Below are 26,083 nucleotides of genomic sequence, written 5' to 3' on the forward strand. Positions count from 1 at the left end.
GCCTCGCTGATCTCATTCAGTGTCAAGGTTGATGAGTTCTGAAATGATAATGTCTAGTTATACTTCTCAGCTCTACACACATGTATCCGACAGTCCACACGGCATCTCCGCTCAGACATCCCACAGCTCAGACCACATGTATGCCCCATAACTCGGGATTCCCTCCTAGCTCCGCTCCCAAATCCGGTCCATCCTAATCTCTATTTAGTGAGTCACTACTTCATCATTCTAGCCTTTCAGGCCACAAACCTTAGAATCCTCTCTCTCTCCCTCTCCCCCTTTCTCTCCCTCCCTCTCTGTCTCTCTCCTCCGTCTCCCTCTCTTTCCCTCTCTCCCTCTCTCTCTCTCTCTATCCCTCACCTACAACCGCAAATCCTGTTGGCTCCACCTTCAAAACATATCCAGAATCTGTTAACATATATCTCCATTGCTCCTGCATGACGGTCAGAGTCTCTGTTGCTCCTTATCTGGATTAGTGCAGCAGCCTTTTGATTGGCCTTCCTGATTCCACCTTTGCCTTGTTACAGATGCTTCTCAAAACAGGAAAAGGAAAGTCAGATCAGGTTACTTCTCTTGTCAGAACTCTGCAGTGGCTGCCCAAGGCCCTAGATGATCCAGCCTCTACTTCCCTTCTGACCTGGAGTCCTATGACCTTCCTGCCTTGTTCTCTTTGCTATGGCCACAAAAACTGCTGTTTTTGCGTTCCTTGCTGTTCCTCAAAAGCTCCTGGCTCTCCCCAGCCTCAGGACCTTTGTACTTGATGCTTCTTCTGCCTGAAATGATTTCATCCAGGTATCCAGAGGCACTGCTCCTTCATCTCCTTCAAGTTTTGCCTAAATGTCAGATTCTCAGCATGGCCTATCTTGTCTGCCCTATTTGAAATTTCAAACCTCCAACCCCTGTCTTCATCCTCTGCTTCATTTTTCTACACAGCACTTATTTATCTTCTTCTAATATACTACATGTTTTCCTTGTTTATTTTTTCTTTCTCACCCAATTAAATGGATGATGGCAGAGTTTTAAAAAAAATCTATTTTGCTTACTCCTCTATCCCCAGGATATGATATAGTATCTGGCATATAGTAAATGCCTAAGAAATATTTGTTGAATATGTGAAAAAAATTTATAGGCAATATATTAGGATTAATAAGAGAGCTAAGTGAGTTTACTAGATTTAAGAGCACAATAGAAGAGTCATTTCTGTTATGATCACCTGAAAAAAAAGTTGGAAAATACTTAAAAAAGAGATGCCATTTATAATCTTAGCTAAAAAATATAAAATATTTAAAAGTTTAAAAAATGATGTACAAGATTCTTAATATCCTTAAGAAAAAATTAATAAAACTTTATTGAGAGACATTTGAGATCTGAATAATGAAAATATATACAATGTCTACAAATTAAAAAAGGAACATAAAGACATTGGTTTTCTTCAGATTGATCTATTGATATAATAAAATTCCAAATTGACAGAATTGCTCATGAAACTTGAAAAGCTAAAGACAATGTTGTTAATGAACAAAAATAAATAAAAGCAATTTTAAAGAGATTTGGGGAGACTTGTCCTACTAGATAACCAAGAATTTGGTGATAAAAGGGAAGCTACATCTGGAATAAGAGGTGGGTAACATGCATAAGTGACAAAGGATTGATGCAAGAATATACAAAAAAAACTCCTTCAAATTAATTAAATAAATTTTTTAACGCCAATAGGAAAAATAGAAAGAAAAAAGAAAACAACCACAAGCCATAAACAGATACTTTTACTGAAGAGGAAACCCAAATGGCAAATAGCAAGTAAACATAAGAAAAAGAATGGTCTGTGTCAGCCTCCCTAATAATGAAGGGAGACATATTTAAATAACAGACTTGCTTTACTTAAATTGACAAGAACTTTAACAACCTGATAAAAGCAAGCATCATTGAGGATGTAAAGCCAGTGGGACTCTCATACATAGCAGATGGAATGTAAATCAGTGCGTCCACACTGGAAAGCAATTTGGTGGTATATCAAAAAGCTGAAAGTATATAAAACCCCCAAACCAGTTGTTTCACTCCTACTTGTGTACACTAGAAATACTAGCACATTTGCCCAAAGTGCTAACTAAAAGAACACTCACTGTAACACTGTTTAAGTAGTAAATGTCCATTAAGAGAGGAATGGGTGAACAGACTGTGGGGTAATCATGTAATGGGACACTTTATCCTTCCAAAAATAAATGAATTGAAATTACTTCTACCAACACAGATAAACCTCAGAAACATATTGAGCCTCATGACACCATTTATATAAAATTTTAAAACAAAGTTCAATGTTATAAATACTTTTTGAGCCACATATATGTAGCAAAAAAATAAAAACATGCATTGGTAATATACCATAGTCAGGATACTGGTTACTTTGGGAGGAAAGGGAGGGGAATTGGATTAGAGAGAAACATACAGGGATTTTAATGTTATCTAATTTCTTAAACTGGGTTAGTGGCTCAATTATGGGTGGACATGGTGGGAAAGGTGGAGCTGGAAATGGGAGAAGAGAGTGAGCACATAGGGCTCCCCTGAAGTCGTTTGGGAGGAAGGCCAAGGTCATAGAATAAATGATCGTTAATGAAGGTAGTCCAGAAAGGACTTGAAATAAAAAGACAAAACTTAAAAGCACATTTGGGAACATGAAGAGAATTCTGAGTGAGTAGTCACAGTTTCAGAGCAAAGTGTAAAGACAAGCAGTATTTTGGAGTAACTAGTGGAAAAAGAGTGCAGACTGCAGAGTGGAACAAATGACTGGAGGTTTGCTTACGAAATTTTCAGATTCTACAAAGCTGGGGATGATACTGCCATATTGGGTAGAATCATGATTTTTAAAAGGTATGGAGATTCTGGAAGAGGGCCTAATGACAAGAATATTATTGCAATGGTTTAAAATGTGATACACTTAAATTTTTTTCAAGTTAACTAATTAGAAGTCTTGTTCTAACCTGAGGATTTTGGTGTATCACAGGATAAAGGTTGCCAAGAAGGTGATGTTACTACTGAAAAGAAATTTTAGAAAAAGAGTATCTGACTAGTATCAGCAATTGTTCCAAGTACTGAGCAATGGTAAATTCCAATCATAAATTAGGACCATCTCAGGGGAGGGGAACCAGAATGTTAAGAATGAAGGCCGTATGGGAGCTATAATGAGGCATCCTCTAAGACGCTGGAGACAGGATTGCCCTTAGAGGATTAAACAGACAAACAAAAATCCACTTGTATGAGTGGGATTAGTCCGTTACTGGGTAACCTAAGATACTATCTGTACCTGATGACTTCACAGGTGAGTTAAGTATAATCTCAGGAAAGTAGAGCTGGAATGTGACTATAATAGAGGAGAAAGAAACATAATCAATAATAATATTCCTTGTCTAGAGAAAGACTGGATAAATATAAATAGAACAGACTGGAGCACAAAAGAATTCTTATCAACATGGGTTATAATTTTCATTGGAAGTCAACAAGTCTAATTTATACTTCTGAGTCTTGCATTTGGATAGCACTTCTCATGTATGACAAAATTCAGTTTCCAGACCTGAGACTGGAAATGTGAGGTGCTACAACCTTCCCCTGCCATAGGCTCCTTCTCTGTCATGGAAACAACCAGAGGATGCTAGGATGTTTCACTGGGAAGAGAGAAGTGAGAGGTGAGCCTGATACCTATCTTTGTATGTTTAAAGTTCTTGTAGGAACAAAGGATGGACTCTCTAGATTGTTGGAGTAAAGAAAAGTGGGTAGAAAATCAAAGGAGAGAACAAGAGAAAGGGGGTTAAGAGTGACTTCCAGGTTTCAAACTGGAGATCCAGGAAAAGGACAATACAACTGGAGGAAAGATGATAATTTAGGGTTTGAGATGATGGATATCAACCAGCATGACCAGAAGCTGAAGGAGAGATGTCAAGGTTGAAAACACAGATTTGGGATTCCTTAATGTAGAGATTACACTTGAGGTTGTATGAACAGATAGTTTTCTGTAAGGACAGAGTATAATGCCAAAGGGCAATTACATCTTTTTAGAAAGAAGTAATCACTAAGAACATTCTAGAACCACTGAAAGTCAGTTCAGGAGCAATAAACTAGAACTGGCTTTTAAAGGAAGGGAGAGGGAGAAGGAATTCCACACAGGGACATGCTTACCTTAGGATTGAGTAGCAAACATAAAAAAGTGAATTGATCTAAACAACCCTTTAAAAACCAATTCTCTTTATTGTGCCACCTGTCTGCTCTACACCACATACAGAGAAATGGAAGAAGGGCAATGTGGTACAAATTAGTAGGTGAAGAACACAGAAGGACCCCTGGCTCTCCAGCCTGCTGTTCTGGTGGGATGCTGGCTGGAGGGCTTAAAGGATGGACAATGCTCCTGATGACCGGGGACCTGCCAGCCTCAGTGGTTAAAACTGGGGAAGCGTAACAGGAATCACCAGTCTTAAAATTCTGAATTTGACATCTGTGAGACAAAGCAGTTGATGAAGGAAACAAAAGCAATCATTGACACTAGTGACCTCTAGTGGAAATTGGCTTCAGGGAACTTAGACCCATGTATTTTTTTCCTAATAGAGTGGATGAAACTCTGGCATATTCAGCCAATTTATTTCCACAAAACTGTGAAGGAAGGGGGCTGCTGGAATTAAACCCTACCTGGAAAGTGGAAATGCACTGGGAATTCTTGGTGTTTTGAGTTTGATTAAGTTGATTAATGTTCTGGAAAAAATGTGGGTACATAATTGCTATCAAAGACATTACCTGAGACAGGAAGAGTGTTTGGAAAGCGCCTTCACTGGTCACTGGGGGAATTTAGCATGTTAATGGCAGCCAAGAGAAGTGCTGACAGGCTTGAGGAGGAAGCCACGCTGGTTGCTAGTAAGCTTTTAAAAATCTTTTCACATGCAAGAAGGCTGTTCTTTCTGAAATATGTACACATTTGGTAATTTAGCATTTTATGACTTGAGTTCTGTCCCTTTCCTCCACCTGGTGGGTGTTTGTACCAAGAATTAGCAAATTGGGCTGGGAGGATGCAAAAGGATGCCCGGTGGACTTGGCCTCTGACATAGGACCAGTCTCATGGAGGGTCCAAGTACAGTCGAGAGGATCAACATCAAACCACGCATGGTGCTCCTCATCCACCCGCTTTCGAAAGTGCTTTCCAAATATATAATCTTGACACTGAGGAGCAGCAAAGCACTGGGAGGGCTGATGTAGATTTTAGATTTGACTGCAATGGGGGCTAGTAATGGGTGAGTAGAATTAAAGGCAGGTGGTATAGAAAAAGAAGCAAAAGAAAGATGAAAAAAAAAAACCCAAAAACAACCAAAGATGATATAACTCAAACAGAATCAGGGTTATTAAGCCCTCAGCAACTGTCACTTCTGGCAGCAGAGTGATCCTTGTTCTTGTCTCATCTTACCTGCATGGCAGGAGGTGTCATCCTGCCCTCTTATATTATTCAGCCTCCACCGTATACCCTGCTTTGTTTACTGATGCCATTGTGCAGCCTTGCAGGTCTGCTTTTCTGGGGATTTGCTACCACTCCTCACCATGTCAACTCAAGGATGTAGAAACAGCCCTTAGAAGGCTGTTGTGAGAATTCCACTCAGGTCTACAGTTTAAAGAGTTCAGGTAGGGAAGAGGCACCCTTGTTGGCCTAAGTCAATGACTTCTCTGATGTTATGTCTTAGACACCAAACTAAACCACAGAGCAGAGTTAAGAGAAACCCTTTTTAGTGGTCTTTTCTCTTTCCCCAGAAAGATCCTGTCCCCCAGGGTATGTGCAGTCATTTGGCTCTGGAATAGGTCATTTCAGGGGTCTAGTCTCAAAACTAGTTTACTTACTGAAGATGAGCTAATTATTTTAATTTGCTCCAGTGCTTCCGTCAGACTGTCTTCAATCTCAGAGCCATCTAAGGAGAAGAGGTCCCCAGCTCGGGAAAGATCTTTTTGTCCCAAGACCAATCTGAACAGCTGATGCATGATGAGGAGTTTAATACTCAGTTGGCTTTCTGAAGACCCAGGGCCATATGTTTCAGTTATCAGAGTTTAGTAAGGCAAAAACATGTAGCAGGAGGTATATTTCGTATTCCTTGAAAGGTCATTTTTCTCCAGACTGTGAGGTCTTCTTTGACACTCTCTGCAAGAGAAACAAATGACACGATACAGCATTCATAGAATGGAATCAGCTCAGAGCATGAACTTGGTGCCCAGCAGAAGGGAGAAAGAGACTGGGAAATGTGCAGAGAGGAGTGGATTCTGGCTTGATCTTCAAATGAATCCTTTCTCTATTTTTATTTCAAAAAGTCTTGTCAAAAGTTATCAGGTTTCTCCAGAACTTGGTATGAATCTTAAAAAACAGCTTAAACCCTATGCTTAAGTTTTCTCCTTTCTGTACCCTTTTCGTTCTCTCTGTGCCACAAGAAGATGGTGGACAAGCACCCCAAATGCCCAGCACTTGCCTGATTCCCCCTCACAGATCCCATGGAAACCAAACAGGAATGGGCAATGCCAGGTGGGAGAGAACACAGAAAGCATCTCTCAGACCCACCACCTGGTTTCCTCTTTTTTTCTTCTGCACATGGAAACCAGTGCTCACATTCTTGGCTGGGCTTCTTTTCTATATTGACAACAAAAGTTCCCTACCCTCGGTCCAGAAAGTACTTTCCTTATTCCTGAGTACTCTCTAAGCAAGTAGCGATTAAATATGAGTACAAGGCTAGATAAAGCTCTGCAGAACGGGCCTATGAACTTGAACACTGAGCATGAAGGTGATAGCAGTGCAGGCTGAAGAAGAAGGGCTTTGGGATCAAGCAATCCTTCCATCCCCACAGTTGTAATAATTAAGTCCCACTGTGATTTGTCTTAATTAACAGCCCACAGATAGTATGGCAATGGCACAAATTAAATACCTGATTATTCTCATCAGCTCCCTTCTGGGCCTAGTACAATCGCAGACCATCTCACTGGCAATGACCTTGGCTATCATTTAATGGCCAGTGAGGCTTATTGACTCCCCCAAGGCCCCCTGATAACTGGGGCAGAGCTGTTCTCCTATTTCAGCCAGTGGGCTTCCCCCACAGCTTACGGTGGAGTGGAGTCCTCTAGCACATGCAGGACCTTACAAATGCAGCCGCATCCCCAGAGAGTGAGGGCAGAGAGTGATTTATTTAATAAAAGCATTAGATGATTCTGCCCAACATTTCATCCGAACGTACTCCCCAGAATGAGTGTGAAAAGGGAGAGGGGAGTCTGCTCTCCTGGGTGGTCTCAGACCTCCCCTCTGAGCTATCACTGTGGGAGAACCTCTCTGTGAGGAGTGCAGTTTTAAAGAGGCTACTCTCCAGACAATATGATCCCTAAGCACAAGCCAAATCTTTCCCCAGGCATCAAATTAAATATACTATCAGGAGTGTTCTAAATGGTGCAGTTCGTAGGCCACTGAAGGGATTTCAAGGATATTATTGCCTATGTGAAACTTTTGCATTATCTACCAGCTTTAGAAAAATGACATCCATTGCTTACAATATGCTTGTCTATGTGCCAGACTGTGGATAAAGTGAAGGTTCCTGTGGCCAGGATTCTCACCTGGCTCTGGGTGGCTGGCTCACTACACGGGTGTGGGCAATGCATCGTTATTGACTCTGTATAAAGAGCCCTGCCCAGTGCTCTGGGAGACACGGTGGCACAGCTGCAAGGTTGCAGGAGAGCAGAGCAGAGGCTGGAGTGGTGGCAGCCCCGAGGACAGCTATACGGGCAGAGGGGCCCAGAGGCAGAGATGGGCTTGCTGCATCCAGACTCGCTCTGAGTTAACGGGATTCTAGTGATTGACCTGCCACTGCATAAATAATAAAGTTGGGTATAACCCTTTCACTCCAAGAACGTTCTCCTGTCATTCCTTTGGTCACACTGAATCCACAGTGAACTTTCCTGGGGCTGAAACCCATTGGCAAGACAGGGTCCTTTGGCTCATGTTTTTCCTTTTCCTGAGCCTCAGTCTCTTCATCTGAAAAATGGGGCTAATGTATGAATAGTCTATCTCATATGGTTGTTTTGAAGATTAAAGCTGATAACACGTTGAAGAGTCCTTCGTAAAATAATGACACCAACAGATGATGTTTACTGTTTGCTTACCATGTGTCAGGCACTACTCCCAAAGACTGAGTGACTTAATTCTCATGATGATTTCATGCGATGATAACATGATGTTTAGAAAAGAAAGTAAAGAGCCCAGGGGCACTAGGAGAATAAGGTGTGGAGTCAGGATCGAAGGCGGTTGGTTGGCCTGCCAGGACACTGTGTGTAGTTGTATACATGACTGTGTGCAATAATTACTGAGCTGCTGCACTTCCCATCAGTCCTCATTTAAAGAGCACCCCACATGCTACACTATACTGCCCTTTCCTGGATAAGGATCAGCGATGTTATTTATTTTTCAGCAGCTCTGGTCATTGTTTCACTCAGGTGTCTGGCTTCTCCTGCTGGTCTCTTTGAAACAGCAGAGAAGGTCAGAGCCAGATCAAATTCAACTTCATCTTCCAAGAAACTCTTTGCTCTTAGGAATGTCATAGTCCTGTGGCCTAAATATATATGCAGAGGCATCCACTCTTCACACACGGGCACACACATATGCACACACAAGCACATATGTGCACACCTCGGATATGCTCTCTGCACTGAGCTATTACTTGCTAGACATTTTCTTCTCTTACTTCTTCTATTAACCCTGTTGGTAGATATTATTACCAAAGAGGAAACAGAACTGGTGAGGTAAGTATTGTGCCCAAGGTTACACAGGGCCAAGATTCCCATACAAGTAGGTCAGCCTCCAAATCTTGTGCTTTTTGAATTGCAAAACCTGTTTATAATATTTCTTCTTATTTCCAACTTTCATTCTCATGATTTTACTCCCCAATCCTTAAGAGACTCTAATCTGAAGCCCCCGTTATCATTATTTAGAATACATATATATTTTAAATGTTATATTAAGGTATTATTGATATACAATCTCATGAAGGTTTCATTATTTAGTAGATATATTTTTACGCAGGAGTTGGTTGACAAGTCAGGTTTATGTAAGAAGAAACAGACACCACTAAAGAGAAATGATTCCACACCAAGCCCGATCCATTTCAGCAAGTCCCCGCTCTGCCCCCCAAACTCGCTTTACCTGCGTGCTACTCCTCAAAGGCGCGCCTGCTGTTACTCAGCTGTCTGTGTTGCGACTGGGTGGGAGATTTGGGCAGCTGACTCCGAGGGCACAGTGAGTGGAATCCACTCAGCTCAGTGAACCTGAAGTTGTTCATTGCGGTGCGGGGTGGAAGAATTCACGGAATGCGGCCTGATGCCACCAGCAGCTGCAGAGCCGGTCAGGTGACAGGCTGCACCTCGCCCAGTGCAGAGTCACCCCTGAGTGCAATGCTCTGTTTGCTGGGGTGAAACAGAAAGCTTGCTCCAGTAAAGGAGAGTTGTTTTTGACAGAGAAAACAAAACTCCCTGTGTTCGCGAAAATCTATACTTTCCCTGGGAAGAATGCACAAGAAAAAAAAAGCCACACGGGAAACAGTTTCAACAGGTCCTCAAGCAGGTGAATGGAAATGGCTACCTGGAGCCATTTCACGAAGCCAGGGGTAGAAAAAACCGCAGCTTTGCGAACACCTGCCTCCTTCTGCAGTTCACACACATGGTCAGAAACACTGAGCGTTTGTCCGGGAAGTCACAGGTACTAATGAAGTGATCCTCTCACTCTGCCTCTAAATTAATAAATATTGTTGAAAGTTTCATGATGCAGGAAGTTGTTTAAATGGAACAAATTTACTTAACAAAAAAGTATACGCTCTTCTTTTCCACTTTATTTGCTGGGAGGTTCTTCATAAAAATCTGATGAGCCCGGATATAGAGCTTTGCACTTTAAATATTGCAGCAATACTCAGAGAAAAGTATTTGTTCTGCTTTATCTATTGACATTCCAGAAAAGAAACGGGTACTGAAACTCTCCTGTGTTTTTCAACAGTTAACACATGTTTTTAAACTGTATTCTTCTTTACCCTTAATTTCTTTGCTGTGATCATTACCTACTGCCTATTAGATCACCAATCTTCGGGCAAAGTGTTTGGGAAGCCGTGCTGCAGGTAAGCTCATCTGTGAGATCATTAAGATCTGGCCATTGTGAACGTCCCCCAGGACAGCTCCCTACAAAGGTCTGTGGTCAGAGTGGCCACACATGTGCCATTGAGCCAGGTCATCTGCTCAGGAGAATGACCTCATAAATCTTCCTAGACACTTGGTGATCAGTCATATTTCTGGGCCATCCGCATGTGGCGAACTGTCCCCTTGAAAAGTTTCTGTTATAAAAACAGAATCCAGTCATGCATGAGAAGGTGCATCCTTTCATTAGTAATTTTCCAGCTTACAGTTAGTGATGAATTTTCCTCTTTTAAAGGAATAGACTATATATCTTTAGCCTTCCCTCATTTTCACCCTCTGTTCATTATTAATAGTTGTTATTACTAAGTTTTACCCAATTTTCTTACATTTTTAAAGAAGTGTGGGGTCCAGAATTGGGAATCCAGGAAGAAGAGCAGAGTGGTAAGGGTATGGGAACCTGGACACAACTGGGCTCAGCGCCTGTGTTACCTGTAGCGTAAACCTGGGAAGGTTAGTTAGCCTCCCTGAGCCTCAGGTTGCCTATTACCACAAACCTGCGGATTGTGGTATGAGTTGTTGGGAGGTTTCATGAGATTATGTAAAGCATTCAGCACAGGACCTGGCATATAACAATCATACAACAAGTGACAGCAATCATATCCTTACTAATGTCATTATTCTTACAGGTCATTCACTTAACACATCCCCATGCCATCTCTTTTACAAGCTAATACATTACTGTACCGCTCCCTAACATTGGGTTCAGTGTTCAAGATGTCTAGGCCTTTTCCATTTGTGTCATATTTATACCCTGGTTGTACTCACCCTAATCTTAAATCTGGGTAGGTCAGGCACTATCTTGAATGTATCCCTATTGTTTTTTTGGTAAGCTTATCTTGCTCCCCAGCAAGATAACCTTCCTGGGATGCTACCTCACCATGGCTAAACAGTAACAGTGAATTTTATTTTTACAGAGGGGAAATGGACTGAAATGCAGTGTATTTCACACTTTTTGTGGCTGGGTAATGTAAACGCCTGCCTGTATTTTAAATAAGTATAGTACTCACTCCCATGTTTATTAGTGAGGAGGGAGTGTATAATTCCCTCCACAGCACCAGCAGGAGAAGTTCTTTACTACTTTTCAAGGTGATCTACAACACTTAATAGGTGCTAATAAAACTTTGCTCATTTATTCTATTATACATCAGTAGATTCTGCTAAATGAAAATACATGTGACCTGGAGGACTTAATTTCTCCACTATTAGGATACCACCTGTGTAAAAAATGAAAGCTCCCTGGGGGATTTCAATAAACATAATTAACTCAAGAAAACAATTTATATTGAGAAAATTAGCCTCCAGCTTCAAACTTTGAGTTAGGATATTCTCTGGTTTCTTCACTTCAGAAAATTCTAGAATAGCACTATTATACTTTGAGCAGCACAGTTGTACCTAAAAAAATTCTCATTTAATTCACCTGTATTCAAAATGCCTACTGACTTAGAACCATTTTGGTTCTAGAAATTTTTAGTAAAGTTCTCAGATTATCCCTTGAAAGAAAGGATTACAGATTCTTTTCAAGGAGCATCTTTTCTCACACAGTGTGAAAGAACTACAGGCGTTCCCATAGGAATTGGCTGCATACATTTCAGCACTTCCCACAAGATGTCAATTGTTCCCTGGTCGTCTCTCAGTTTCCTCTGCCATGACATGTTCCTATGCTTCACTTCGACTGAAAGCCTCTGAGGTTGTTATTCTAAATGATGCTACACAAGTCAGCACTTGGTCTTTTTGCTATAATTCATATATCCAAGTTTGTAGCAGGCTTATATCATAAACACACAAAAAAAATAGGTTTGGTGACCTGTTAGGCAAGAACTCAAAAACATATTTAATTTTGTATATGTATTGCAACTTATTGAAACATAAATAGGTAGAAAACATTTTCCTTCATCGGGAATGGGGAAACATCTTCAAGTATAGCAAACTAAATGAGGAGCTCATGATCTGCGTAATGATTTCATTGTGTAACCATTTTCACCTATAAATTTCAACTCTGCAAGTCATATTTGCTCTGAAATTGATAAAAATGTAGCTTTAAAAATTTTAATTCGAATTCTGTAGGTTTGTTTTTACAAAATACCTAGCCAAATGCTCAAATTACAAGTAAAATTCAATGTTGAATTTATCTTTATTTACACTTAAATCCCATATAGTAAACAACTTTAACATCTGGGATTGTATGACCAATCTGAATAATGCTTTAAACATTTTTTCTATTCTTTCAATTGAAAACATATACAAATGTAATGGAATCTTATGGTTGATTACAATAGCAATTTAAATATGCCCTTGAAAGAACAAAAAGTGGCTAGATTCAGTTCTGATTTATAAGATATTTGAATTATCAAAGGAAAAAAGTGACAGCAACAGAACAGTAGTGGAGACTGTGTGACCCAGTGACAGTAATGATGCTGCTGAATTTTCATTGAAAATAAAAGGCAGGGCCAGTGTCTTAGCTGGTAGCACAATGCTTCTTGAGTCAAGCAAAAGTATGAAATAGAAATGAGTCTAGACTATTATGGTTAAGACAAAAGTGCACATATTATGAATCTAGAAGCACAGTTTTCTGCTCCTGAGGCCTAGAGATATGACATTAATAACCCACAGAGTGGTGGCTTTTTTACTCTAATAACCAAAAAGCATGCATACGTGGCCTGAAACAGAAGTCCCAAATGCACTGTATCTGCATAAGCAGCTGCCCCTGGAAGTTTCTCTGCCCCACTCCCACAACCCACTTCTACACCCCTGAAGCTTCTGACATTTACTTTAATTAGCTTTTGTTTTTGCTGAACAAAAAGACAGGAAAGAAGATAGCCTTACCTCTTAGCACAGGAAACTCTGGCCTTCTATAAAAAGTAAAGGCAAAATGCTTGATCTTTGGAGCAATTCAGAAGCCCCTGGCCATACTCAGAGGCAGCTCGGTAACCCCTTCCCATCCAGTCTGGTCCTGTCCCTTTGGCAGTTGCCGTGCTTCCTGGTGCTGTTTGTCAAGCCTGCAGTTCACTTGATTCCCTCCCCTGGACTCACTGTGTGGAATCAGGCAAATGAGTAACTTCGCCTCCCTTTCTCAGACTTGTGCTTAGAGCTAATAATTGGCACAGAGCTCACTGATTTCTACAGTGGATTCACAGAAGCTTCTCTGAGCAGATCAGTGGTTTGAAAGAATTAGAAGATTTGCCTAACAACCAGTAATTTAGCTTCTATTAATGAATAACTCACTTTAAGGAATCAAGGAAGTTTCAGATTAATATCAGATGTGGCTCCTTTTATCCAGCAGGCATCAGTGAGAAGGCCTGGGGAGGGATGGAGAGAGGAAAGTAATGGAATGAGATAGTATTTAAGTCAAATATAATATAAGAGAAATACTATAAGAGATGCAAAACAGCTAATCTAAAGGAGCAAAAAAAAATCTAACTACGTTATTGGTATCACTAGTGAAACCCGGAACAACTGAATGGAGCACACTTAGTAGTACAAGGGATTTTCTGAGCCAGCGCTCTTCCCTCTTGGGCCCATCCAAACTGCCAGTTCACTTCCTTTTACCATCCAAATATAGAACTCCGCTTCTAGGGCCTAATACACCAGGGACCCCTTACAAGCAGTCCTGCATCTCCTTACATCTCTCTCTCACTTTCAAGGAGAATGTTCCCCAAGCCTCTAATGTGCATAAATTAATTTGTGGCATTCAGTGGATTTTATATCTGGAGGCTCTTCTCTCTTTTCATGTATGATATGGGTTTTTCCCATTATTGATCTGAGGTTTTGCCTACACATAAAGCAGTAGGATATTTCTGAGTCTCCTCTAACTAGCTTTCAGGCAAACTAAGTATAGAAGTGTGTTGGGGCAATGCAGTGGGGGAGAGTGAGGTGTAAGGTGTAACTGGAAATATCAATATTTCCATGTCACTGGCAATCATGCTGCCGTGTAAATAAACTGCTGGTTCAATTAAAAGGCATATTCATGGGGTGAGGAGGACTTACCCCTGTGTTTACCACTTAACATCCACTTAGTCTACTTTTGGTAAAAACCATACCAAATTTCCCTTGGGAAATAATGCTCTTTGGGCAAACTAGTTGACTTGGATAAACAGGCTGGGTCTTAGCCAGTCAGAGGAATTACATTCCCCTTCCATAGAGATTAGTCTAAGGGAAGTGTGTGACCCCTTCCAGGCCAGTGACAATCAGGACAGAGATGAATGTTTGGTGGTTTTGGGGGACAAAGTCTCTATCGCTGGACTTGATAACAAGAATATATAAGATGTGGTTGCTCTTGACATCTTGCCACCAAGAAACCAAATTTTAGTGACTTCATTTGGGCTCCTTAAGCCAGCTGTGCCTGAAGCTGACAAGATCCATCCTTTGCTGTAAACCAATTCTTTAACAGCTTAAATGATTTTAGGTTGGGTTTTCTGCCATTTGCTATCAAAAATGTTCCACCTGACAGAATCAGCTAATCCCAGATTTGTGGGAAGGCTCTTCTGGGTCTGCTCCTTGTAACAGAAGTGTACCAGAGACTCATTAGGAACCAACTATGATAAATGAACCCTTGTCATGACAACCACAGGCTTTCACAGATAGCTGGTAGAGGTGGGCAAGGTCTTGGAAAAAATGTAGTCATTCAAGGTAACTAAAAGTGGGACTTTCCAAATTAATTCTTCTTAACCAACTATATGTTCACTTCCATTTCTGCAAATACTTTCACTTTCACCACTTAACTTGTCTGGTGGTTCTTAGCCACACACTGTTTGGCCTCAGCAAACCTGATAGTGGAATCCATCCACCCATGTACAACATCCATAAATTTCTTTGAATAATTAGTTTCACAGAATATTGCTCTATCTTTATTTTTTATCCCCTTCCAGTCCTGCACAACTCCCACCACTCCACCTGTCTGTCTTGGTAAACTTGAAATAAAGAACAGTCTCTGTAACCACAAAGTCAGACTTACCTGCTTCCTTTACAGAAAACATAAATTCTAAAGCAGTTTTAAGTGGGAATAACAGAAAATTCCTCGATGACTGCCTTTTCTATAAATAATTTTTCTTACCTGAAACCAGTGACGCTCCTTCAGGTACACCATTTCTGTGTTCAGCTTCCTAGCTTTTCAAGTGTCTATTATAGGCACAGAAAAACTCAGACATATCCAGGAACTCCTTTTTAGCTCAGCAAAACAGTATGTGGCTTGAACTGCAAGACTGAAGCTTTTTTTAAGAACCAGGGAATGGAGACCTGTGGTGAAGGTGTATACAGTTCATTTCATTAGTATAAAGAATACTTTGCTAAAAAACAAGATATTAAAAGCAATATATTTTACTCCCAAAGTATAGAGGACTCATTATTCTCCTGAATTAGTTCCTCCTTCTGTGTTTCTTATCTTGATGAAGGCCTTTACCATGTGCCAAGCACACAAACTGAAAGTTGGGCATCACCTATATTCTCTCTCCTTTTCCCACTCACGGCCAATGATCCCATCACATCCTCGGTTCTGTACATTCTGTTTCCTCAGCATTATTTATAATCTGTTGTGGGTTGATCCCAAGGTGACTCTCAAAGATCTGTTTTCTGTGTTCAAGCCTTGGAGTTTTCTCCACTTCCACATGGGTAGGATATGTAACTTGCTTCTACCAAATAGGATATGACAAAGATGACAGAATGTTATCCCATGATTACCTTACGGTATATAAGACTCCATTTTGCTGACAGACTCACTCTAGAGATTCTCCTCGGTGTTCTGAGGAGACGCTTGTCCATGCTGAGGAAGCCTGCACAACACGGAATCGCATAAGGTGGCCTCCAGCTAACGGCCAGCAAGGGCTCAGGGCTTTCCGTCCTGCAGATAGAAGGAAATGAAATCTTTCAAAAGCCTGAATGTCTTTGGGAAAGAATTCTTTCCTCAGTTGAACCTCCAGATAAGAACATAGCCCAGCCAACACCCTGTGGCATGCTGAGCAGAGGACCTGTCTAAGCGATGGCTGGACTCTGGACCCATAGAGAGTGAAATGATAGATGCATGTCCTTTTAAACCACTAAGTTCATGGTAATTTGTTACACAACAATAGAAAACTAATATATGATATTTTCCCCTCTCCACTGCATTAGCTAGGTAGCCATTGTTTCTGTTAAATTCTTGTCTGGATATTTACAGGCATATGCTAGCAGGTCTCATTGCCTCCAGCAGGGTCCCTTCAATTCTGCCACCAAATCACCTTTCTGAAATAAAGTATGATATATGACTTGTGAACTTAAAATTAATAAGTGGCAAACTCTTGCCTGAGGATGAAATCCAAACCCCTTGTCTTGGCACACAAAGGATTTGGCCCTCCCCCCTCTCTCCAGCTTTTCTCCCACCACCCAGACACACACAGACCTGTGCAGTGAGGTCAATACCTTCCAAATACATCCAGAGCCTATCACTTTTCACTGTCTCTGTTACCACTATTGCTACAATCAAAACACCATAATCTCCCATGTCTCACTTGGATTATTGCAATAGCTGCCTGGCTTCTATCCTTGCCTTGTTAAAATAAAGTCCAGATATTCCTATGAAAATAACAGTCAGAACTGACTTATTTCCCTCAATACTCTGCAGTGGAATGGCTCTCCATCTCCCCTTTAGTCAAAACCAAAGCCAATAGCTTCCCCCTTCTCTCTCCATGTCTTCAACTTCATCTCCTATCACTCTTGCTTTCACTCTCCCTGCTCTAGCCACACTGGAGCTGCATAGTGTCCTTGCTAATACTTTGACACAGCAGTTACATTTCCATGAGAGGGCCTTTGCATTTGCTCTTCTTTCTGCCTGGTAGGTTCTGTCCCCACAGCTTCATCTGGCTTGCTCTTTCACTTCCTTCATATTATTTCACCTTAGAGGTGATGTCTTCCCTGACAACTCTCTATAAAATTAGCAACCCTCCCAGCCTCCCCTGCATGTCTCATTTCCTGTTTTATTTTGTGCATAGCACTTACTGTCATCTTCTTATGATACATTTATTTATCCCTTTTTTTATTATCCTTCTCCCTCACCACACCTCCAAAAATATAGACTCCATGGGGACAGGGAATTTATTTGTTGGTTGATTCTCTAGAGTTCAACATGGTATCTGGCACATAGTATGTGCCTACATTGTTGAAAAAACTGAATAAATAAGTGAAGGAAATTTAAGTTCAATCAGACTCTCCAGGCAAGGCAGTGATTTAGAAATGAACAGCCTGATGAAGGATAACAGTGCAGAATTTACTTTGTCATTGAGTTTGGAAACAAAAACACCCATCTTTCATGGATAGATGTGGTTGCAAAGTCATGATCCTAGCTCAACACTGGCACCTGTGATGTCAGGACAGTGGTGGTTTCCCACAGCGCCCAGGTGCGGGAGCAGCAGGGCCTCCCTCATTAGGCCTGTTCTCCTGTGTGATTTTTATCCTCTAATCATCCCAGTATTTTGTGAACTTTCAAGATGGATTTTTAATAAAACCCACTTCTGTTTCATCAACCAGCAAAACTGCTTTTGTTGCTTCCACAAAAATCCCCAACTGATGGTGCAACCACCATTTTCCCTTTTGCATCTGTGTCTTGCACCTGCCAGTCCCTTTCTGCTTATAAAATGCCAACTCATCCTTTAACCATGATTAGTACCTCTTCTTCTCAGTAGAGTTACCCATGCCAAGTAGAGCTGATTATACCTTTTGTTTCCGTGGGGCAACTTAAATAGACCTCTACCACATCATTCTCATTCTCTCCCATTCAAACCCTCATGAGCAGGGACCAGGTTTTAATTCATCTGAGGACATCCAGTGCTAGCCTACTATCTGGCACAAAGGAGAAATTCAGTAAGAATTTCATGAATGAAGGTTTCCTTATAAAAGAATCAATAAAATAATAATTCTCTAATTGAAAAGAGTTTGGATGCAGAAATAAAGAGATGGATAGCGAAGAAATCCATTTGGCTGAGACACAATTATTTTCTGAAGTTGGTAGAAAATTTTTTTTTTCATTTCCCAGTACTGGTAAAGAGGAAGACAGGGGCATATCCTTTTACTGAAAAACCTCAGACTGTTCAGACTGTTGGGAAAAACAGAGAAGACTCAAATTCCTAATATCAGGGATAAAAGAATTGACATCACTGTAGATTCTATAGATACATTAAAAGAATAATAGAGAAATATAGAAATTTTGTGTCAACAAATTTGACAACTTAGACTAAATGGACAAATTCCTGAAGGACAAAAACTGTCAAAAGCTCACTAAAGAAATAATAGATAACCAGAATGGTCCTATATTAACTTATTTAAAAACTGAAATTATAGTTAAAAACATTCATATGAAGAAAACTTGAAACCCAGATAGCTTCATTGATACATTCTACAAAACAATTAAGAAATAATACCAATTGTGTTAAAAATTATTTCAGAAATTTATTTTATTTCTCAGTAAGACGCTTTAGGGGCTATTCATTTGTAAATTATAAATACATAGTTATAGATATATAGATATATATCCTTTTATGGTTAATAGCATTCCATCCTATGAATATAGCACATTCAGTTTATCCATTCCTCCATGAAGTGTAAGTGGTGCGCAGGAGTTTGCTGAGAGGCACTATGGAGTTGGGGTTGAAAGAGCACATGAGAGTTAGGCTGCCTGGGTTCACATCTAATCCTATCATTTCCTAGCCACGTGACTCTGGGCAACAGTCTTAACCTTTTTTGTATGTCAGACCTTTTTTTCCTTCAAATTTATAAAGTAGGGATATGATTGTACCTATCTCTTAGAAATGTTATAAGGATTATAGAGGTAATATTTGTAAGGTGCTTGGAACCATGACTGGAATGTTCTAAGTGCTCCATGAGTGTTAAATACACACCAAAAGGAACATCCTTGGAAATACTTCCTGGTGCACAGTTTCAGAAATTTGTTGAGGATACATGCCAGAAGTAAAGTTTATGAGGTTGTAAGATGTGCACATTTTCTTATTTTATGAGCACTGCCAAATTACACTGCAAAATGGCAGTACCAACCCATACTCCCACAGGAAGGGTGCCTTTTTGTCACATACCTGACAACACCCAAAAAGGACTCCTGAGTTTGACCTGTTGGTTGAAAATGATATCTTCTTTGTATTAATTTGCCTTTCCTGATAAGTGATGACATTAAACATTTGAAATTCTTAACATATTCATAATTTCTTTTCTGCTAAATGTCTGTTCAGATTCATATTTTTTTCATAGATTTATATGAGTGTATTTTTCTTACTAATTTAAATAAGTGTTTTATATAGTATTATAGATACTAAGGCTTTGGCTGCAATATATGTTGCAATTATATTTAACTTTATGTTTCACCTTTGTTTTTGGGTGAAGTCTTTGCTGTATGAAAGTTTTGTTTTGTTTTAATTTAAAATTCAAAACACATTCACATGGTTCAAAAGTTAAAATATATAATATATATATAATTATATATGTGTGTGTGTGTGTGTGTGTGTGTGTAGTAAAAAGATACTCTAACACCTGTCCCCATCCGTTTAGTCCTGCCTAATATTCTGCTACGAGAAACAAAGTGTTTCCTTCCAAATTTTCTTAATTCAAATACAAACTAAATACATATTGTATTTCTCCATTTTGACATACACTGTATTTTGCTATATTTAGTCAAATGTATATATACATTCTGCGTATTGCTTTAATCATTTAACATTGTATCTTGCGCTCTCTCCATATCAGCATGTAGAGAGCTTACTCCTTTTTAAAGCTGCATATTGCTCTCTGGTGTGGATATGCCATAGTTTACTTAATAGCGGACATTTGGGTAATAAACATTTCTAAAAATAAAGCAGTGATATAAATATATATCTTTTAGCTTTAAAAAGTCAGCTTTCCCTTTATGGTTCATACTTTTTATTTCTTATTTAAGAAATCCTCCTCCACCTTGAGTTCATATTTTTTTCTAAAATATGTAGTTTTTTCTCCTATTTAGGTTTTAATGCAAAAGTTACTTTTTGTTTATAATGTCGGGTAGAAATTCAGATATACATATAATTATGTATATGTAAACTATATATATATAATTATATATGTAGTTTTATATAGAGATATATAATTTATCTATTTCAGGAGTCTCTGTTACGTTCCATTGGTCCCTTTGTTTTCTTCCCTGCCAGTATTACACTGTTTTGATGTTCTTAACTTCTTAGCATGTCTTGATATTGTATAGAAAGAGTATCCTTTCCTTGCTCTTTCTTTTTGAAATTGTCTTAGCAATTCTTTGACCTTTACAGTTCTTTGACCACATAAATTTTAGACTCAGTTACTCATATTTCATAGAAGTCAGTTTGAAATCTTGATTCAAATGTTAATTAGAATTGTATGGATTGTAATGAGTTGTATACAGATTATTTGCATGTTACTGATATCTATTCAATGTTGATTTGTTTGATTCATGAGCAAGGGAAAATTTCCACTTTTTCAAGTCCTCTTTTATGTTCATCAATAAATTATTATATATTATTTCATGAGGTTCATGCACATATTTGTAGGGTTTGTTCCTAGGGACTTTATGGCTGTTGTATCTTTTTTATTTGATTCTTTTTTTCAATTACATTTTCTATTTTATTATTCCTAGTGTGAGGAAACCTTAAATATTTTTGTATATTCATCTTGTATCTGTAACCTTTTTTATTTCTTATTATTAATTTTAAAACGTTGTACAGTCTCTTGAATGTAGACAATTATCTCATCTGTAAATAAGGACAGTTTTATCCATTTCCACCCCTCCCCCCACTCATATATCTCTTACTTTGTTTTATTCATCTGTACCCTTTCTGACTTTTTAAACTCACCTTGCCATTAGTCATTTCAAAGAATGAAATTCAGTTTTGTTGGTCAGTCCTATTTTTTTTCAGTTTCTATTTCATTAACTTCTGCTTTTATCTCTTTGCTACAAATTTTACTGGATTAACCTTCCCCCTACCCCACCAGCCCCTTGGAGCAATTATTTAGTTTATTCATATTCTTTTTAGTTTTCTAAAAATGCCCTCTATATTGTATTTATAGACTTTATACTCTTACCTTTATTACTTCCTTCCATCTACTTTCTTTGGGTGTATTTTGCTATCCTTTTTTTGTTTTTCTGATTTTGAAGTTGTCATTATTGATGCCTTCTTTCTTTATATTGTCTTTAAAACAGTAAATGTCCTTTTTAAGCAAGGTTTAACAGTTATCATAAGTTTTGGTATGTTGTATTTTCATTATCATTGAGATAAAAATATTTCCTATTTTCATCATGACTTCTTTGACCCACGAATTACTTAGAAGTCTATTGTTTAATTTCCAAACCAAAGACTTCCTGGCCGCATTTTTATTCCCCTATGGTGGGCAAAGAATCCATTCTATTCAATCCTTTAAAATATTTTGGAACTCGTTTTATGTCTCAGCATATGGTCAGTTAGAAAATGCTGGCACTTTGGATCCAGTGTTTTATTTATATACATTAGATCAAGTTTACAAATTAATTTTCCAAATGTTATAGTATTACATTTTATATGGCTTTTAAAATTAGATATTTTGATGCGTTACAATTTCCTGATATATTTTGGAATTGTCCATTTCTCTTTTTTCTTTTTTGTTTGGAAGCTCTATTTTGTAATCATAAATATTGTGAGACTCTGCTGTATTTGGACAGAAAACCAGAATTGTTATATTCTTCCTGGTGGATGGAAACTTTTATCACTATGAATTGTCCCTAACCTATAAAAAGCTTTTTCTTCTCAAGTGAGCTGATATATTTGTCGACAATAACTGTGCAATTCTTCTTTTAGCTAATTTATCTGCATGCTCTGTCTCTTTTAATTTCAACTTCTCTTTTTCCTCATATTTTAGATATGTCTCTTTTTACATCATATGGGTTCCCATGCCCCTCAATCTGATCACCTTTGTCTTTTAATTAGAACATTTAGGCCATTTTCATTTGATCCAATTACTTACATTTTTGGGTTTAGATTTATCATCAGTATTTATTTTCTATTTGTTCTATTTGTTTTATGATGCTTTTTCTCTACTTTCTTGCTTCTGTTTTCATTGAGCATATTTTATTCCTTTATTTCTCCTCAATAAGCTTGGAAATCACATACTCATTTATTATTTTTTTTAGTACTTCACTGGCAAATGTAAATAAGTATATATTATACAGTGTGTATCTATTTGTATCTACACAAGAAATTATTTCAGCAATTACAATATAATGTACTTACATGTGTATTTTTCTTGATTTATCCTGCACATGAGATTCATAAGGTTTCTTGACATTGTAGTTAGAGGTGATTTTGGAATGTTTACAGCCATTGTCTCTTAAATATTATTCCTAACTCATTCTTTATCCCTCTTTTCCTCTGGGTCATCAATTACATGTATGATGGAATTTTAACTGTAATATTTAAGTCTCAATTTCACTTACAGTGTCATTCCTTTGATGGTCTTCATTCTGGATATTTCCTTCTGGTCTGTGATCCAGTTCATTAATTCTCTCTTCATCTGTCTAATAATAGTGTCCCATTCACTAATGTTTTCATTTTAGTTATTGTATTTTTTTGTTTGTAGTATTTTCATTTGCTTCTTTTTTATATGTATATTACAATTTTCTGCCAGATTTTTGTCCTTTCCTTTCTCCTTGCATATAGTAAGCACAGTTGTTTTAAAGTCTGTGCCTAAGAACTCCAATATCTGGAGACCTAGTGAGTCGATTTATGTTGGATGGGCTTTTTTTGCTTATTTTCATTCATATTCTGTTATCTCCTTGGAAACTTGGTTATTTGTATGTATGTGAATATGTTTGTGTGTGTGTGAATGGACATTGTATTTGCAAAATTGATTGTAAAAATAATTTCACGCTTAGGATGTCTTATTCTAAGGAAGAGGATTTGTATTTGCTTTTACATAAGCATTAATATCACCTCAACCAATGTTAGGTATTGAAATAAATTGAAACTGAGCATTATTTCCTCTATTTCCAGGTAACCCTGCTCCTAAGGTCTGGCCCTACAGGATTTCTACAGTGGCTTCTACTAGTTCCCTTCCATTCTTGATAGTCCTAGATTGTAATGCCCATTTTCCTTTCTCTGTGAAGCTGTGTACAGTAATGCCTCTTGGACTTGTCTTTTTCACTCAGCAGAAGCATCAGGTAAAAGTGGCCCCAAAGCTGAGATCACCTCCCTGGGCTTCAGTCCTCCTCCACATCTTGCCTCACTGATGCTTAATTATTGTTTTGTCTTTTTAATGCCTGAAACACATTTTTTCCAAATACTTAAAAAAATTGTTTTGTCCAGATTTTACAGTCTTCAGCAGATGTATTGATCAGATTTATCCAGACTAACAGATAGAAGTCTAAAACAATTAAGTTTTTATCTCTAAAATGCATTTTTATAAGATTAAAAAATTAGTCTACATATGCACTGATACTATATTAAAATGGCATTTATGGATTTTTTAAATCATTTCTTCAACATTAGTTGTAAAGGTTCAAGAGTTCACACAACAAAGACACTGAATAAAGCAATAACTTGCCTTGAAAAATGTCTGAACCCCAATTATGAATTACTAGCATACGTAACTTTGTTCTTTATAAACAATGATATTAAATTTACCAGGCAAACATTTTACCTAGTTCCTTTATACTTGAGCCATCATAATAGATTTTCACCTAAATTTTCAAGGATAAAACAATGGCTAACTGTCTTAACTGAAAGGGATTTTGGACTAGGAAGGCCGATATGAAACACATGCTAAGAAGGTAAAACCATGAAATTAAATATTTTTTTATGTCAGTACTATTGTCTATCTTTACTACCCCATAAAGAATGGTTTACAGGCTGGATACAACCCCCATCCCTAATGTGCTTCATTATTAAAACAACACTTAATTAAGTGGTGGACAAAGCCAGAAACATGCTATGGTTTAAGGAAATCTCTTAGGTTATTTTCAGATGTTTCTAGTTTGGCAAAAGCCAAAGCATATTTTGTTGAGCACATTTTATTCCTATGTGTATTATAAGGGAAATCTAACCCATGTGTTTTATTTCATTAAAATTTTGCCAAGTTAAATGGTTCTTTTGCAAGATATATTTAATGTGAAGTTATTTTTATGAGGCTTTTTCCCTTGGATTATGAATTCATATGTCACCTAAAGTAAGTATACTTTGATCCAAATATCTTGTAGTTATGAAGTCAGAAACCCACAAAACTTGGGTGATTTCCCAACAGTGCCAAACACAATATTTCATTTCTACTACTAACATTACAATTTTTTCCTTATATTTGTCAATCAGCACTTTATTGAGAAAACAACAAAGTTGTTCTCATTTTTAAGCTGTGCCTTTTTGTAAATGTCCAAGTGAGGCCATTCCTCAATTCAACATGGGCCACTAACTTCAAATTGTGGGTGTAAATCTAAATGTATGGTTTATGTACTGACTGAATCACATTTGCAGTGACTTAAAAGTATGACAAAGTTGGCACATCAGAAGACTTGATGAATACTAAACAATGAGAGTGGCACAAATGACATGTGAAGATATGAGGTAATGGCGATTTTCAGTCAGTGCTGATGGGAGTGCAAATTAGTAAACTGCTACAGAAAACAATCACTGTCTTGGTAAAGCTGCATATGCACATGCCCTATTAACCAATAACTGCACTGTTAGGTATAGTCCCAGAGAAACTTGCTCATGTGAACCAGGGAACATGTACAAGAAAGTTCACAGTGTCATAATAACAAAAGTAATTTAAATACAATCAATAGGAAAAATGGATAAGTATGTTGTGGTAGTCATACGATGTGATTGTAAAGAGAAATGGGAATAAATTATTATTTATTATCAGCATGGACAAGCCTTAAAAACAGAGTGCTGAGTGATAAAAAACAAAGTCACGGTAGAAAAAAAGTATCATTATTGTATTTATATGAAGTCAAAAAAATCTATAAAAGCAAAGAACTTAGTGTTTAAAATATATGCAAATATAAAATATTATAAACAAAAGCCATGAAATAATATAAATAAAATTCTGGATAGTCATTACTTCACATGAGCTAATAGAAAGTTATATGGGAAGTGATAAGAGATATGGGAAGAACATGTAAGACTGCATTAATATTCTATTTTTTTAAGTTGTATAGTGTATACACAAGATTTTGCTTTTATCATTATTTTTATACTTTGAAAATGTGTTATGAATATTATTTTGTATTTATTCAACATTAAAAATTAATCTAAAAATGCAGATGGAAGCTTACAATCAACATACTGGGGTATTTACCTACTACCCAATTCTCATGAAACTAAAGCAAAAGATACAGTCTGTCAGAGTTTAATTATATGCTTAATGCTTCCTTTCCTATCCTGACTTTTCAAAAAAAATTCCCTTTGGGTTCTTTTTGTCTTACATAGCTGGGCTATTTCTTATATTTTCAGATTAGATTAAACACTATCAGGCAGCTTCTGTCATTCCACATAAGTAGAAGTGATTACTTTATCAGAAAAAAAATCTATAATAACATGGCATAGTAGTTAATGTTTGACAAGCAAGTCTCAGTGGTGTACTGTAGCCGTCAGTGCAGCCATTAGTAACATGGAGACACAATGGGCTACATTTTGCAAGAGAATGGAGCTCTCCCTCAATCAAGACAAGACTGAACTCTTTCCAAACAACAAGGAATATATTTATTATGCAGACTTAATTATTCACAAATCCAGTGTGACCAACCTTCTTCCCTCCCACACCCTCCTCTACCTTAATTCCTTCCTCTCCCTTTACTTCCTTCTTTCTCTCCCTTCTTGCCCATCTTTCTTCCTTCCTTCTTTTCCTTCTTTCTTTC

The 26,083-nt window shown here is 38.0% G+C and overlaps 1 protein-coding gene and 1 long non-coding RNA gene across 14 annotated transcripts in view; one reads left to right on the forward strand and one right to left on the reverse strand.

Annotated features, from left to right (window-relative positions):
• VEPH1 (ventricular zone expressed PH domain containing 1) overlaps positions 1-15,328 on the reverse strand; it is a 181,962-nt gene extending 166,634 nt beyond the window's left edge. For 2 of the 13 annotated variants that reach the window (XM_036904114.2, XM_036904109.2), the window contains exons 1-3: positions 13,048-13,242; positions 9,188-9,447; positions 5,863-6,157 (exon numbers count right to left, since the gene is read on the reverse strand). In XM_036904114.2, the coding sequence (XP_036760009.2) occupies positions 5,863-6,000 (138 nt within the window). In that variant the 5' untranslated portion in view covers positions 6,001-6,157; positions 9,188-9,447; positions 13,048-13,242. Of the gene's footprint in view, positions 1-5,862; positions 6,158-9,187; positions 9,448-13,047; positions 13,250-13,446; positions 13,521-15,274 lie in introns of those variants that run through there. The other 11 variants (XM_036904113.2, XM_036904115.2, XM_036904112.2 and 8 more) reach the window with 10 other exon arrangements.
• LOC130683263 (uncharacterized) overlaps positions 3,223-26,083 on the forward strand; it is a 68,219-nt gene continuing 45,358 nt past the window's right edge. Inside the window, exons 1-2 of the long non-coding RNA XR_008996834.1 lie at positions 3,223-3,677; positions 10,031-10,148. This is a non-coding gene — a long non-coding RNA (uncharacterized LOC130683263). The remainder of the gene's footprint in view (positions 3,678-10,030; positions 10,149-26,083) is intronic.

The sequence above is a fragment of the Manis pentadactyla genome, chromosome 1 (assembly GCF_030020395.1).
Source record: "Manis pentadactyla isolate mManPen7 chromosome 1, mManPen7.hap1, whole genome shotgun sequence".
Lineage (NCBI taxonomy): Eukaryota > Metazoa > Chordata > Mammalia > Pholidota > Manidae > Manis > Manis pentadactyla.